This window comes from Musca autumnalis, unplaced genomic scaffold (assembly GCF_047663935.1).
Source record: "Musca autumnalis isolate F117 unplaced genomic scaffold, ASM4766393v1 scaffold_4, whole genome shotgun sequence".
NCBI lineage: Eukaryota > Metazoa > Arthropoda > Insecta > Diptera > Muscidae > Musca > Musca autumnalis.
The window spans coordinates 21,231,242-21,246,913 of NW_027411977.1; the positions used below are offsets into that span (position 1 = coordinate 21,231,242).

Here is a 15,672-nt window from a genome sequence, read left to right on the forward strand (position 1 = left end):
CGATATCTTAACGAAAGTTGTATGAAGTGGTTGACATAATTTCGGAACGAAATGTCAGAGCGACATCGGATCGATTTCGGTCCGATTTCGTAACGAAATCTGAAGAAAATCCTTGGGAAATTCGGAAAGGAAATTTCTTTCCGACATTCGTTCCGAAATCGGTACAAAATCTGAACTATTTCCTCTCCGAAAAATCGTTTAGAAATCGGAACGAAATCTCAACGACTTTGCTTCCGAAATTGTTCAGACGTGTCTGACATCAGACATTTGGTTTGCTGGGTTGTTTTGTGTTTTGTTTGTTTTGTGGACGTATACGAGGGCTGAACGATAACTGTCTGACCTAACAATGAAAACGCGAATATTTACTATCAAAAATAGTTTTATTGTTTCCTAAATAGTCTCCAGAATGATTTATACGCTTTTCATGCGCTCAAACCAATTGTATAATCCCTTTTTCCACTCCGATTTAGACACCTCTAAAACATGGTCTTTGAACACCTTTACAGCATCTTCTGGCAACGAAACTCGTTGACCATGCCTTTTTTTCTTGATATGCTGGAAACAAATAAAGTCATTGGATTCCCAGACAGGACTGTACGGCGGATGACCCATCAATTCCTCGTTTTGTCCGGTCAAACATGCGCTGCACAGTGCGAAATATGTGCACTTTAGTGGAACTTTACTAATAACGTTTAATGTAAAGGACGTAGGACACCAAAATTTTGCAAAAACGTTTCCTATATAAGTGGGTTGCATGGTGCTAAATATGGGCCAGATAGACCCTCGGTTTCCGGTTGCGCTCATGTAACAGTGGCGACCGTCTGTAGGTACCGTAACGTGGGCTTATACCAAATCATTGACATATACCAAACATTTTTGGCAACCAAACGTCCTCATAAAGGACTCAAAATATTAAATTATGTTAAAATAAGTTTGAAAGAAATGTTTGAAAAAGTTTTAGAGTTATCTTGCGCAATATCCGACAGGGTTTTGAAGATTTTGGGCCATTATCTTAGGAAGTATTCACTTACTCCGGAACAAAATGTATCATTGTAAATGAGGCCGCTCCAACAATCTACTGAAAAAGAGTCAAAACGATGCGAGAGGAGCTCCTAAACTTCACTTTATCCTAATTTTGTGTGGGAGGTACCCCAAGGAGTGGACCGATATAGTCCATATTTCAATCCCATACTGGACTGGATGAAATAATACGATGTGCAAAGGATGCATCAATCAAAAACTCCCTGCGAGGATTATCTTGCGGACTTGCCATTTTGGTTGGTGCCGTTAGGGTTTCTTGGAGCTTTTAGGCCAATATCTTAGGAATTATTGACTTACTCCGGCAAAAACTTGTACCGTCGTAAAGCGAGCCACAAAAAAAACTTACTGAAAAAAATAGAAAACCCATCCGAGAGGAGCCCTTAAACTTCACTTTAACCGAATTATGTGTGGGAGGTACTCGAAGGAGTGGACCGATACAATCCATATTCCAGCCTGATACATGACTGCATAAAATAATACGATGTGCAAAGCCAGCACCAATAAGAAATTCCATGCGAGGATTATGTTGCGGATTTGCCATTGTAAAAATTGTAAAACCATCCGAGAGGAGCCCTTAAACTTCACTTTATTCGAATTTTGTATGGGAGGTACCCGAAGGAGAGGACAGATATAGTTCATATTCGAACCAGATTTACATCTGGAAGGAATAATACGATGTGCAAAGTTTTGACCAAATTGATTGCTCCCATCGAGAGTTATCGTTCAAACAATTTTACAGAAAAATTTTGAACTTTTGTGGGGGAGGTACCAGAAGGAGTGGACCGATATGGACCATCTTCGTACTTAAACTAGGTTTGGACAAAATATTACGATACCCAAAATTTGGTTCGAATCAGTTCAACTGTTCGAGAGTTATCGTGCGCAAAAGCCAGACAGACAAACATTGTTCGTATCAAAGTGTATATGGCGAAAAACAAAAAATTTTTACAATCGATGAATCCGAGTTTCACCCTTTCAGAATTCGCGAACTGTTAACATATTCTATATAGTATGATATACATTCTTTAAACTGAAGTGTTTTAGGAGGAATCCCATAAGGTCGACCATTAAAATTAATTTACGTGGAAGCTGTGTTGGCATCAATGTAGAAAAATAGGTAAAAATGGGTTGAAGCCAACAAGTTTTTTTATGCTCCCTTCCGATTTTAGGCTTAACCTTACATTTTATAGACATATGCCCAAAGAAAGACTCAAAGAATACTTCATGGGCAATATGATACTAGTGTATCATTTTTCGATATATCCACTGCATCCACCTAAAATTGATGCTGACATTTTGAAGCCGGAATTTCGGGTTTTTTTTGAATTGTTTTAATAATTCGGACGCGCAACAAGATAATATTCAAAACTCACATTAGGATTATAAAACTCGTGATTCTACGTCGTTTAATGCATATCTCATGAGTGTGCTCCTTACAGCATCCTAGTAATTGGAGTCTAAAGGCCAATATTTGATGCGTGATTTTTTTTAAAAAACCTATTTTTTGCGTTTAAAATTTACAAGTGCCATTAAATTTCCTTTGTACCCCGCGTGAATTTAGTTTTTTTACGCGACGGATCTAATGAGACCTTCCGCGATCGAATCCATCCACTTAAACCGCGGATATAGATACCCTGAAAATAGGAAAAGCAGCAAAAAATTATTTCGACAAATCCGCTTACTAAACCGCGATTTTCTTGAAATTTTTTTACGTGAATGGAATCCTTTATACGCGATTATAATATTTGCGAAAACGCGTGTCATAAATTACAGAGATTCGCCTGTAATATGGGGTTTTCACCAAAAATAGAATGTGGAGGCACATCCGCGGTTCTTGAAGAATCTAATTAAAATTGGTATATTTGGACGTATTTTTGATAGGCGCTGACGAAACCGGATGCGCATCAAAATCGTATGCACATTGCGCGACTTTTACCAACTTTAAGGTTTTTTGCTGTGTATGATGCAACTGGTGGCACACAATGGCCCCTGAGTGAAACATCGAAATATGCATAAATTTTCACAGAGATTGATTCGCTGTATCCAAAAACGGATGCGCATCAACCGACTTTAACTAATTCGCGAATAACAGGCTTTTTAATTATAATATTAATTTAATGATTGTAATTTCAATATTACTCTTAATTTCCTACCCTTATAAGTTATCACAGTAATCAGTTAAACTCTTGCGATGGTAAACCATATGTTTTGATGAAGTTTTAACAGTATACATTCATTATTCTATGGGATTTTAGCAAAATAGTTGGAGAACTCCCAAATATTTTTTTCTAATTTTTAGAATCAAACCAAAAAAATATTTGCAACAATATTTTCCAAAAATAAGTTTTTCTCTTTTGTTGTTGCTATAATATGCAATTTATGTACCCAATCTCTATACATTTGGTATCATATTTTTCTACGCATTGTCTAGATTCCGCATATATTCTTTAATTTATTTTTTGAGGGTTTGTACGGATTCTGGGACAGGATAATTTGGATGTACTTCAAAATTTTTTTATTATTTGTTGATTTTCCGCGAAAATAATAATAAATTTAATAACTATTTAAACATCTACTAATAGATATGGAATGCTGTTAACGATTTATGCATACATTTTCTCATAACAACAAAAAATATATTTTTAAATATTTTTTCTTTATATGAGAATAAAAACCGCTATAACTTTTGCGCGCATTGGCCAATTTCGTGAACTCGAGCAGATTTGAAACCGGATTTTTTTCCTTTACCTCTGTACCAAAAATCGTAGATGTGCTCGTAAAAAAAATTTTAATTTTTTTCAAATGGAATTGTAAAGGAATTTTGTTATTCGCCATATACCGTTCTAGCCTAAAGGCTCAGGGTATAAAAAGGCGGTGCTTCAAATGACGTTGTCTGTTGATACTATGATTCGAATTCATGCTGACAAACAAACTTAACAATGTAAAGGATGTTCCTACAAATGTCGATGAAGAAGTGATTTTTATACCCTCCACCATATGGAGGGTATAATTAAATTTGTCATTCCGTTTGTAACACATCGAAATATTCGTCGGAGACCCTATAAAGTATATACATATATTATTGAACAGCATAAAATTCTATGTCGATTTAACCATGTCCGTCTGTCCGTCCGTCCGTCTGTCTGTTGAAATCAAGATACAGCTCACAATTTTAAAGATAGAGAGTCAATATTTGGTACAGAAGTTTTTATTACTTACAGGATGGTTGGTATTGAAAATGGGATATATCGGTCCACGGTTTGGTATGGCCCCCATAGAACGGTACCTCCCGATTTTTGGTATTTTTAAGGTTTTAGCTTCATTATTCTACCAAAATGGCTGACATTTGGTATTTAGTTATCGTTGGGTGTATAAAATTTTCCACCTGAAATGTTGTTGGTATAAGTCCACGCATTCATATAGTCCCCGATATTCGGTATTTTGGAGGTTTTAGCTTCATTATCACACCGAAATGGCTGAAATTTGGTACATAGTCTTCGTTGAGGGTATAAAACTTTCCCCCAGAATTTTGTCGATATCGGTCCAATCCTTCATATAGCCCCCATAGAACGGTACCTCCCGATATTCGGTATTTTGAAGGTTTTAGCTTCATTATCCCACCAAAATGGCTGAAATTTGGTACTTAGCCTTCGTGGGGGGTATAAAATTTTCTCCAAGAATTTTGTCAGTATCGGTCCATCCCTTCATGCAGCCCCCATAGAACGGTACCTCCCGATTTTCGGTGTTTTGAAGGTTGTGGCCTCAATATTCCACCGATATGGCTGACATTTGGTATATAACCTTTTTGGGAGTACAAAACTTCCCCCTCTAGCTTTGTCGGTATAGGTTCCCGCCTTCATGTAGCCCCCATAGAACTGTACCTCCCGATTTTCGGTATTTTGAAGGTTGTGGCCTAAATATTACCCCAAAATAGCTGAAATTTGGTATTGAAACTTCGTTGGGGGTACTCAATCCTCTCCTTTACATTTGTCGGTATAGGTCCACGCCTTCCATATAGCCCCAAAAATACAAACCTTTTTCACAAATACATTTATAAATTTTTAAATATGTATAGAGAAAAGTATGAATGTATTGGTGAAAATGGTTTGTAACTTTGCTATTGTCTTGCCAATACTGTCTGTGTGTAAACGCCTAGTTACGTCGGTTGTAGTTCTGAAGTCTTTGTCGGTAAATATGTTGCATATAGCGAAGCCATGATCCTTATACATATTGATAAGCATTCTTAGCAATGGTAAGGATGTTTCTAAAAATGTGGATTAAGAAGTGATTTTGGATATAACCTATACACGAGCCACACATAAATCGGTGGTAGTTTTATCGACACAAGCAATTTTAATTGCCTTTTCTGCCGGTGTCGATATATCCTCCCTACTCAGCTTAAAAAAAACTCAAAACTCGCTATTATCTGAGATAATCTAACCGTGATTTTCTCTGAAAATTGTATTGCCCAAGGCTATTAGCTCTCACTTTTATAAAATGGTATTTTATTATAGCAAAACAATTCGGTGGTCTGTAACGGCCTAAGAAATATTTTTTTCTTATCTCGTGATCAAATTTAATGTTCTCATGGCCGAAGAAATATTTTCCGAGCAAAAACCATAACCCTCAATGTCAGAGCAAGATTTTTTTAATCCTCTGATCGAGTATTTCCAATGGAAATATATTTTAAGGGTTTTTACCTTTAAACAAGAATAATATCTGAGTCTGAGGTCCGAGACAAATGCAATTTCAGACCCAATTTTACTAAGTCATTGTCTTCCATAAGTTGTGTGAAGCTGCATCTTGTAACTTATCGAATGTTCATGCGAAATAGTTCTATTTACTGATAATTAACATTAGAAGTGAAATCAAGTTATGTCCATTGAAGACTTTCTCTTTACTTGATTCCCATTTACCCTTTGTGCCCACCCAAATAACATCCTAGTTTATATCCCAAGAAACTCAAATTAAAATTTATAATTTAAACAATTTATTCAACAGAGTAATCAAATTGTTGACATCATTTACTTGTTGACAACACCAGACTTTTCAGCGATCCAATCCAAGTAGGAAGTGACACGGGTGAATACACCTGGGAAGCCCTTTTCGCAACCCAAAGCAATACCGAAGGAGGTGGCACCAATAACGGTGTTGACACCATCGTGCTTGTATACCAAGGGACCGCCAGAATCACCATTGCAGGTGGACTTTTTGCCAGAGGTGCTGATGCAGATCATCTTGTCGGTAACAACGCCCAAGTAGTAGGTCTTGCAAGTGCTTTGCTTCATAACGGGAACTTCAATGTAACGCAAGAATTGGGAGACAGTGGTGGACTTATCGCTGTCCTTACCCCAGCCAGAAGCCCAAACCATATCGCCTTCATAAGTGGAGTAGTGACCGTCCATCTTGGGCAAAGCAGCAGGTTGGATGCGATCGTTGAATTCAACGGCAACGGGCAATTTGATCAAGGAAATGTCATTGCTCAAGGTGCTGGGATCCCAGTCGGCGTGGATAACAATGTTGGACTTGGAGGTGTAGATACGTTGTTGACCCTTTTCGTTGTCGTCCTTGATGTCAATGGCACCCAAGTAAACGGTAACACCATCAGCACCATCGGTACAATGGGCAGCAGTCAAGATCCAACGGTCAGAAATCAAGGTACCACCACACCAGGCACCGGAGCTACCGAACACCAAACTCAAGCCAGCTTGATAGGGGAATTGACCGGGCTTGGCCAATTCACCATTGGTAATGCGGCCCTCCAATTCTTCCAAGGGCATCAATGGGACCAATGGAACGGCCGAGGCAACGGCCACCAACAAACTCAAAGCTACGAATACTTTCATTGTCAACGCTGTTTAGTTATTGACTACTGTATTTTCCCCAAATGGTCAAAGGTTTTTATAGGAAAAATTATCATTTATCCAGATGTCTAGAATTCTCTGAAATGCATAACTACGTTTTATCTAAGTCAATTGCCATTGGTCGGTAACATTTATCAGGGCATTATGTTTTTAATGCACACCATTTTCCATCCTTTATCATATATTCTATTTGTCATAATTTGTATTATCAAATTCAATTAGAGACACTCCATTGTTTTTTATTTATTTTGGTTTATTTAGATTATGCAGAATGCTTATGAGATTTGTGTGGTTCCAATTTGCAAGTTGGCGAAATATCTTTTATAACATATTTTTCATTTTTGACTCTATTAATTAACTTCTGATATCGAAATATTATGCTATAGTACGCACGACCCTTGTCTAATTTTGTTATGTCTGAAGTTCTTATCTTTTAGCGTCATTATCAATTTTCCGCTTTAAAGTTGTCACAAATAAGGTAAACAATAAATCATTGAAATGTGGCCAGAACAACAAATTCAGATTAAGGGTTTTTGTCCTACATAAACTTGAGTTAGAAATCTTTAAAGACTTTAAATCTTTAAAGACTTTTAGGCGCCAAACTACAACACATTTACGATATGTAGGAGTGGGTTACTCAGTTAAAAACATTGCACCCCCTAGGTTATATTAAATGCTAAAAGAACACGGCAAGGGGTAATACAACCATTTAAGATCCTAAATTCATCATGAAAAGAGAGAGGGAGACATTTAAAAAGATCTGCAATCTCAAGGGTACTGTCCCGCTTGCGACGACTGTGAGGGGTCAGAAGTGGAACTAGTTACTGTAACGCTGAGAATCGACGAGTTTCCGATGTTGTTCTCCCATTGGCTTATCACAGATCCTATATGACAGTAACCAGTAATGACCACTATAGCAATTCTCATCTCTGATTTGTGTTTTATTTGTTTTGCGGGCATATACGAGGGTTGAATGATAACTATCTGACCTAACAATGAAAAAGCGAATCTTTACATTCAAAAATAGTTTTATTGTTTTCTTAAATAGTCTCCAGCATGATTTATACGCTTTTCATGCGCTCAAACCAATTGCATAATCCCTTTTTCCACTCCGATTTAGACACCTCCAAAGCATGGTCTTTGAACGCCTTTATAGCATCTTCCGGCTACGAAACTCGATGACCATGCCTTTTTTTCTTGATATGCTGGAATCAAATAAAGTCATTGGATCCCCAGACAGAGCTGTACGGCGGATGACCCATCAATTCTATGTTTTGTCCGGTCAAACATGCGTTGGTTTGAATCGATGTGCGAGAGCTCGCATTGTCATGATGCAGAATGATTCGTCTTCTCTTGTTCGTTTTGCAAATTTATCAGGAGACTTCTGGCAAACAAATTGTAGTGTACCACTCAGAATTAACCGTCCTACATTTCTGAAGCCATATAGTCGCCACACCGTCAGTTTTGCCGAAGAAACAGGCGATCATTTGCTTCCAAGTGCTTTTTATATGAACAACTTTCCTTGGATTTGTCTCGCTTTCGGAGACCTAAACGGTCGATTCATGTCTTGTTTCGGGCAATATCAAAATGTTAGTTAGTGGAAACAAATGCCCAAGGATGCCTCTATCTCACGGTATATAACATGAAGATCTTGCATTATCCGTTCACGCACGGCTTAGTTTTTTCTGGCACAACGTCCGATTTTGGACGACCCTCACGACCTTCGTGTTTTAGCTAGTGTCGGCCACGATTGAATTTATTAAACCTGTTTTTCATAGTTCCTTCGGACGGCCCTTTATCGACATACAAATATTTGATTTGATCGATGCATTGTTGATATCCACGTCGAAAGTTGTGAAAAATGATCGAACGAAAGTGTTCACAAGTAAATTCAATTTTTTTGCAAAGTGATTTTTTCAAGTCACTGTAAACAACACAACACGAGGTCGTATGGCAAACTGTCCTGGCTAAAAACTGTCAAAATGTCCAAAAAAATTTCAAATGGCGCCTGGTGTTGTCTAGGGCAGATAGTTTTCGTGCGGCCCTCGTATTTATCTAACATGGAAGCGGCAAAATTTCCCGGAATGATTGCTCCGAACTTTTTTGGTCCGTGTCAGGATAGATATGAACCTCATGACCATGGATTTGTTCCGTTTGCCAGATCCGCATCCACCACATGACAACAGCGTCGGTGGAATGTAATGGATGTAGCGAATGGGTACAGTTCTGAGGATGTTCTGGTCTTAGCCGCCTACAAGACTATTGCGATAGGAGTTATGTTGCTTGCTTCAGAACATCTCTCAGCGCGTTTCCAACTACGTCATCGTCGGAATACGAGACACACCACTTTCTCCCCAAAAACAAACGAAGCGTCTAACTAAAACATGTTCTTGTTCAGCTCCCCCTAATGCATCGTTCCTGCAATTCAATTGTCTCCGGAACAAAATCAGCAAAATTGTGGACTTTGAGTCAGAGAAACATCATGGTCGACGCGATCCAGGAAACAACGTTGCAATGGTTACAACGTTTTGTGAAAGGATAGCATAGGAAGCGGAAAAGTTTGATTTGCTTTCTTTATACACGAGTCTGTCCAGTACAGACTTATCTCATTTGAGCTTGAATCAGATACAGAATGTACGAATTTTTGCATGTGTGCCATGCGCTATATGCCTGATACAAATGGATTTTGGAGGGAACTTCAATGCTCATCATAAGCTTAGACATTGCTAGTCCTACGCAATATCTAGAGGAGTCCAGCGATGTACGGATAAATTGAGAAATTCACATTAGAGCAGTTTACCGGAGACCATCTTCATATTATCGTCAAACGACTCGACCTAACCTCAACTTCTGACCGCCGTATGTTCGTAGATGAGAAAAATAAAAAAAAAACAAAAAAAATTGCCCGAGCGCTTTTTAAATGAATCGTGATTCAAGTTGACATTTTAGGGGTTTTTTAGGTTTTCACGATTTTGTCTGGAAACCGCAAGTCCTATCGAAATGGAACTAAAGAAAATGTTGTAGCTGTAAAAATTCTCTACAAGATTGACCTTTATGATAATTTCATAGGTTTTACCGTTATTGAAATATAGAACTTCAAATTGGGACAATGTATTGAGTATATCGCTACCTTATAAAGTAGTATTAGTTCCAAATTTCAGAGTTTCAGCTTTATTCCTTCACCCAAATCCAAATTGTACCAAATATAGTAACATTTAGTACTCTCCATAAGTACGAAATTCTAAAACTACTTTAATCCCACACTGCAACAGTGATCTTAATTCCAAATCGTATATTTGGTGATCTATCCGTTTACCAAAATCCAAATTGTACCAAATTTGGTACCATTTAGTACAAAAAACCCATAAGTTCGAATTTCCATAACTACCTCAGTCATACACTCCACAGTAATCTTATTTCCAATTTTCAATATTATAGCTGTATCCGATCACCCAAATCCACATTGTACCAAATTTGGTACTATTTTACGAAGTGCCATATACCAAAACTATCTCAATCCTCCACTCCAACAGCATTCTTTGTTCCAAATTCAGGACTCTAAATGTATCCGATCACCTAAGATCAAATTGTACCGAATTTGGTACTACTAAGACTACCTCAATCCTAAACTCCAACAGTTATCTTAATTCCAAATCTCAGGATTCCTGCTCTATCCGTTTACAAATTATACCAATTTTGGTACCATTTAGTATTTATCGTACCCATAAGTACGAATTTGTAAACATTTCCGAAACCACCTCCTTGCATCTATCAACTCTACTTCTCAAACTTGGGTTTTATTCCAAATGTAAATTTTTTAGCTCTATCGGTTGATATAACTCAAAATGTTACAACATTTACTTCAATTTAGTACTTTTGTACACATAAGTACGAAATTCCAAAACTACATCCATATCTCAAGTCTACACACCAACAGGGATCTTAATTCCAAATTGCAGGTTCCCAGCTCTATCCGTTCACCCAATGCACATTGTGCCAAATTTAGTACTACTTAGTACTTTTCGTACACATATGTACGAATTTCTAAAACTGCCTCCATATCTCAATCTTACATCTCAATCTTACATCTATAAGTATAGATGACTGTCTATTTTGTTGGTCAGTGTGTACTATTCTTAAGATTTTCCTGAACTTTGGGAACAACTTTTTGAACAGTCTTCACAATTTGTATAAGTTATTTTTTTCTGTGTACCATCGATCCCGCAAAACGAACTACAAAACAAACAAATTTTTGATCACAATTTAATTTATTTTCGAAACGAACTCAAAATGCCAGTAAATAAAATTTGTTTTCGTTTATTTGTTGACAACACCAGACTTTTCAGCGATCCAATCCAAGTAGGCAGTGACACGGGTGAATACACCTGGGAAGCCCTTTTCGCAACCCAAAGCAATACCGAAGGAGGTGGCACCAATAACGGTGTTGACACCATCGTGCTTGTATACCAAGGGACCGCCAGAATCACCATTGCAGGTGGACTTCTTGCCAGAGGTACTGATGCAGATCATCTTATCGGTAACAACACCCAAGTAGTAGGTCTTGCAAGTGCTTTGCTTCATAACGGGAACTTCAATGTAACGCAAGAATTGGGAAACAGTGGTGGACTTATCGCTGTCCTTACCCCAGCCAGAAGCCCAAACCATATCACCTTCATAAGTGGAGTAGTGACCGTCCATCTTGGGCAAAGCAGCAGGTTGGATGCGATCGTTGAATTCAATGGCAACGGGCAATTTGATCAAGGAAATGTCATTGCTCAAGGTGCTGGGATCCCAGTCGGCGTGGATAACAATGTTGGACTTGGAGGTGTAGATACGTTGTTGACCCTTTTCGTTGTCATCCTTGATGTCAATGGCACCCAAGTAAACGGTAACACCATCAGCACCATCGGTACAATGGGCAGCAGTCAAGATCCAACGGTCAGAAATCAAGGTACCACCACACCAGGCACCGGAGCTACCGAAAACCAAACTCAAACCAGCTTGATATGGGAATTGGCCGGGCTTAGCCAATTCACCATTTGTGATGCGGCCCTCCAATTCTTCCAAGGGCATCAAGGGGACCAATGGCACAGCCGAGGCAACGGCCACCAACAAGCTCAGAGCTACGAATACTTTCATTGTCAACGCTGTCTAGGTATTGACTATGTACTGTCTTTTTCGCCGCAGGCCTTGTGGTTTATATAGCAAAATTATGTTTGCCAAACTGAAACGTTCTAGAAATCTTAGAAATGCACAACTGCACATTATCGTATCCATCCAAAACATATTGGCCAAATGCTGCATACCTGCCGCCTCCGTTATCCAGCCTTTACTTACTATCTATTGGTGTTTATAATGATAAATATTATCAGAAACGAACTCTTCATTATGCGAAATATTATTAATCTAAATAATCCGTTGCTGGCATTTTAGGCACGGTGCTGCTGAATCAACTTTAAATGAAAGAAGCTTACACCTGGGAAGTTTTTGCGGATTCTGAAAACACAATGTTCCTAGATGAGAAAAATTAAAAAAAAAAAAAAAAAAAAAACAAAAAATCGCCGGAGCGCTTTTTAAATAAATCGCGGTCAAATTCACATTGGGACAATGGTACAACCTAGGAAAAAATTACGGGAAAAAATTTGTAGAAAATGTTTACAGCTATAAGATTTTCTCTAGTCCAATTTCGATAAGACTTACCGTTTTGAAGCAAATCGTGATAACCTAACAAAAAAACCTAAAAATGTGACCTGAACTTCTTTCTATACCTCAAAAATGGTAAAGCATAGGAACAAATAATAACGACAATCCTCTAGAGAACAGCTACAACATTTTCTTTAGCCCCATTTCGATAGCACTTGCGGTTTCCACGCTAAATTGCGAAAACCTAAAATAAACATAAAATAAAAATACCTAAAGCGATTTTTTTGTTTTTGGATTTTTTTCATCTAAAGTTTTGGAAGACATTTTTGAAAAAGTATGCACTAAAGTCACTTTAGTACGCGTCGACAGGGTTTTTTTGTGATACTTTGGGTCATTTCCTCAGGAAGTATAAACTTATATATAATTGTTCCACAAACATCCCATAAGGGACAAGGGAGACTTCTCCGGTAAAAAATTGTACAGTTGTAATAGGGACCGTGAAAACAATCTTCTGCAAAAAAATTCAAATAGATCCGAGACGAGTCCTCAAACTGCACTTTTCACAAACTTTGTGTGGGAGAGCTATCGTGCGGATTTGCTTTTTTAGTTGGATTTGTCAGAGTTTCTTGGAGATTTTAGGACAACACGCTGAAAATATTTTAAAAAGATCCGATAGGAGCTCCTAAACTCAACTTATTCCGAATTTTGTGTGGGAGGTACCCGAAGTAGTGAACCGACGTAGCCCATATTCGATAATATGATGGGCAAAGCTTGATCCAAATCGATTGCCCCCTTCGAGAGTTATCGTTCACACCATTTTACAGAAAATTTTTGAACTTTTGTGGGAGAGGTACCCGAAGAAGTGGACCGATATGACCCATTTTCGAACTTAAACTAAGTTTGGGGAAAATATTACGAAGTGCAAAACTTAATTCGATTCGGTTGATCCGTTAGAGAGTTATCGTGCGCACCAGCCAGACAGACGGACGGACACGGCTAAATCGAATCCAAATTGTCTGAAACGAATTTCGTCCAAACATACTTGGGGTCTAAAACCATTATTTCGATGAGGCACATTTTTGGTCGTATTAAAGTTGGTTCAAGAGCACCGTGTAGGTAGTTTGGAAAATTGAAGACCATTGTTTAAAGTTAGGCAGGCATATCGCTCACCGAAAGGATTTAGAACATAAAAACAAAGATAAAAGCGGCACACTTTCCCAATTTCGATATCAGTACCAAATGCTTAAAGGCAAAAACAAAGATAAAATTCTTCTGACTAACTTGCAAAAATATTCAATATAGAAAAATTGTGAAGACCTACGAATCTAAATAATATTTGGCAAAATTAAGAGATTTAAATTCATTTTTGATAATACTTATCATTATAAACTCCAGTAGATAGTAAATGGTGGACAACGGAGGCGTCAGGTATGCAACATTTGACTAATATGTTTTTACCACCAGCATGGATGGATAAGATAAAGAGCCGCAGTGCATTTCTAAGCATTTCTAGAACATTTCATTTTGGCAAACATAATTTTCCTATATAAACCACAGGGCCTGAGGCGAAAAAGACAGTACATAGTCAATACCTAAACAGCGTTGACAATGAAAGTGATCGTAGCTCTGAGTTTGTTGGTGGCCGTTGCCTCGGCTGTGCCATTGGTCCCCTTGATGCCCTTGGAAGAATTGGAGGGCCGCATCACCAATGGTGAATTGGCCAAGCCTGGTCAATTCCCCTATCAAGTCGGTTTGAGTTTGGTGTTCGGTAGCTCCGGTGCCTGGTGTGGTGGTACCTTGATTTCTGACCGTTGGATCTTGACTGCTGCCCATTGTACCGATGGTGCTGATGGTGTTACCGTTTACTTGGGTGCCATTGACATCAAGGACGACAACGAAAAGGGCCAACAACGTATCTACACCTCCAAGTCCAACATTGTTATCCACGCCGACTGGGATCCCAGCACCTTGAGCAATGACATTTCCTTGATCAAAATGCCCGTTGCCGTTGAATTCAACGATCGCATCCAACCTGCTGCTTTGCCCAAGATGGACGGTCACTACTCCACTTATGAAGGTGATATGGTTTGGGCTTCTGGCTGGGGTAAGGACAGCGATAAGTCCACCACTGTTTCCCAATTCTTGCGTTACATTGAAGTTCCCGTTATGAAGCAAAGCACTTGCAAGACCTACTACTTGGGTGTTGTTACCGATAAGATGATCTGCATCAGTACCTCTGGCAAGAAGTCCACCTGCAATGGTGATTCTGGTGGTCCCTTGGTATACAAGCACGATGGTGTTAACACCGTTATTGGTGCCACCTCCTTCGGTATTGCTTTGGGTTGCGAAAAGGGCTTCCCAGGTGTATTCACCCGTGTCACTGCCTACTTGGATTGGATCGCTGAAAAGTCTGGTGTTGTCAACAAATAAACAAAGAAAACTTCTGGATAGTTGGTTCTTTGAGCTCGTTTCGATAATAAAATAAATTGAAAACATAAATTTGTTTGCTATGTGTTTTTTTTGTGTTTAGAATGGATGGAGCAGAAAAAAAGCATACATATTATGATGGAAAAAGTGTTGCCAATGTTCAAGTTCATACATATTATAAACTTTCTTTCATAGGCGAAAAATGCCAGTTTCTTCTGAGAAAGCGACTAAAAAAACACTATTTTGGTGGAATTTATTTGTGGTTCGAATGTAACTGTTTGATCTAATTTAATTGAGATGAATTTCCGTTAACTTTCATGTGGCCCATATTTATACACCTTTTTTAGAGGGCACATCATCGCTCATTCTTATGATATGTCTTAACCAACGCAATTGTGGCATCGCGATACGTTTATCTATACTGATGTCGTTGTATAGCAGATACAGCTCGTGGTTCATACGTCGCCGATATTTTCCGTCTGTTTGTTGCACTCATGAATTGTTGGTATTTGAAATGTTACCTGATCTTCCTTCTAGAAACATTGACGACGTGCACCGACGAAGTGTTTTTATTTTATTCTTCGAATATTTCGAACATCATCGGCGTTTATCATCAGGGCTTTAATTTTCGGTTTCTATTTATCGTCGACTATCGGCACACATCTCAACTTGCTCACAACTAATTTCCATATGCTAG

At 38.4% G+C, this 15,672-nt stretch overlaps 3 protein-coding genes across 3 annotated transcripts; 1 reads left to right on the top strand and 2 right to left on the bottom strand.

The window, feature by feature from the left end:
• Positions 1-6,065: 6,065 nt before the first annotated feature.
• On the bottom strand, positions 6,066-6,887 carry LOC141401929 (brachyurin-like). The gene has a single exon (XM_073982498.1). It carries the CDS (start codon positions 6,885-6,887, stop codon positions 6,066-6,068), a length of 822 nt encoding a protein of 273 aa, XP_073838599.1.
• Positions 6,888-11,222: 4,335 nt separating this feature from the next.
• On the bottom strand, positions 11,223-12,044 carry LOC141401931 (brachyurin-like). Its single transcript, XM_073982501.1, has one exon. The coding sequence runs from the start codon at positions 12,042-12,044 to the stop codon at positions 11,223-11,225; it is 822 nt and encodes a 273-aa protein (XP_073838602.1).
• Positions 12,045-14,156: 2,112 nt separating this feature from the next.
• LOC141401932 (brachyurin-like) lies at positions 14,157-14,978 on the top strand. Its single transcript, XM_073982502.1, has one exon. The coding sequence runs from the start codon at positions 14,157-14,159 to the stop codon at positions 14,976-14,978; it is 822 nt and encodes a 273-aa protein (XP_073838603.1).
• Positions 14,979-15,672: the final 694 nt, after the last annotated feature.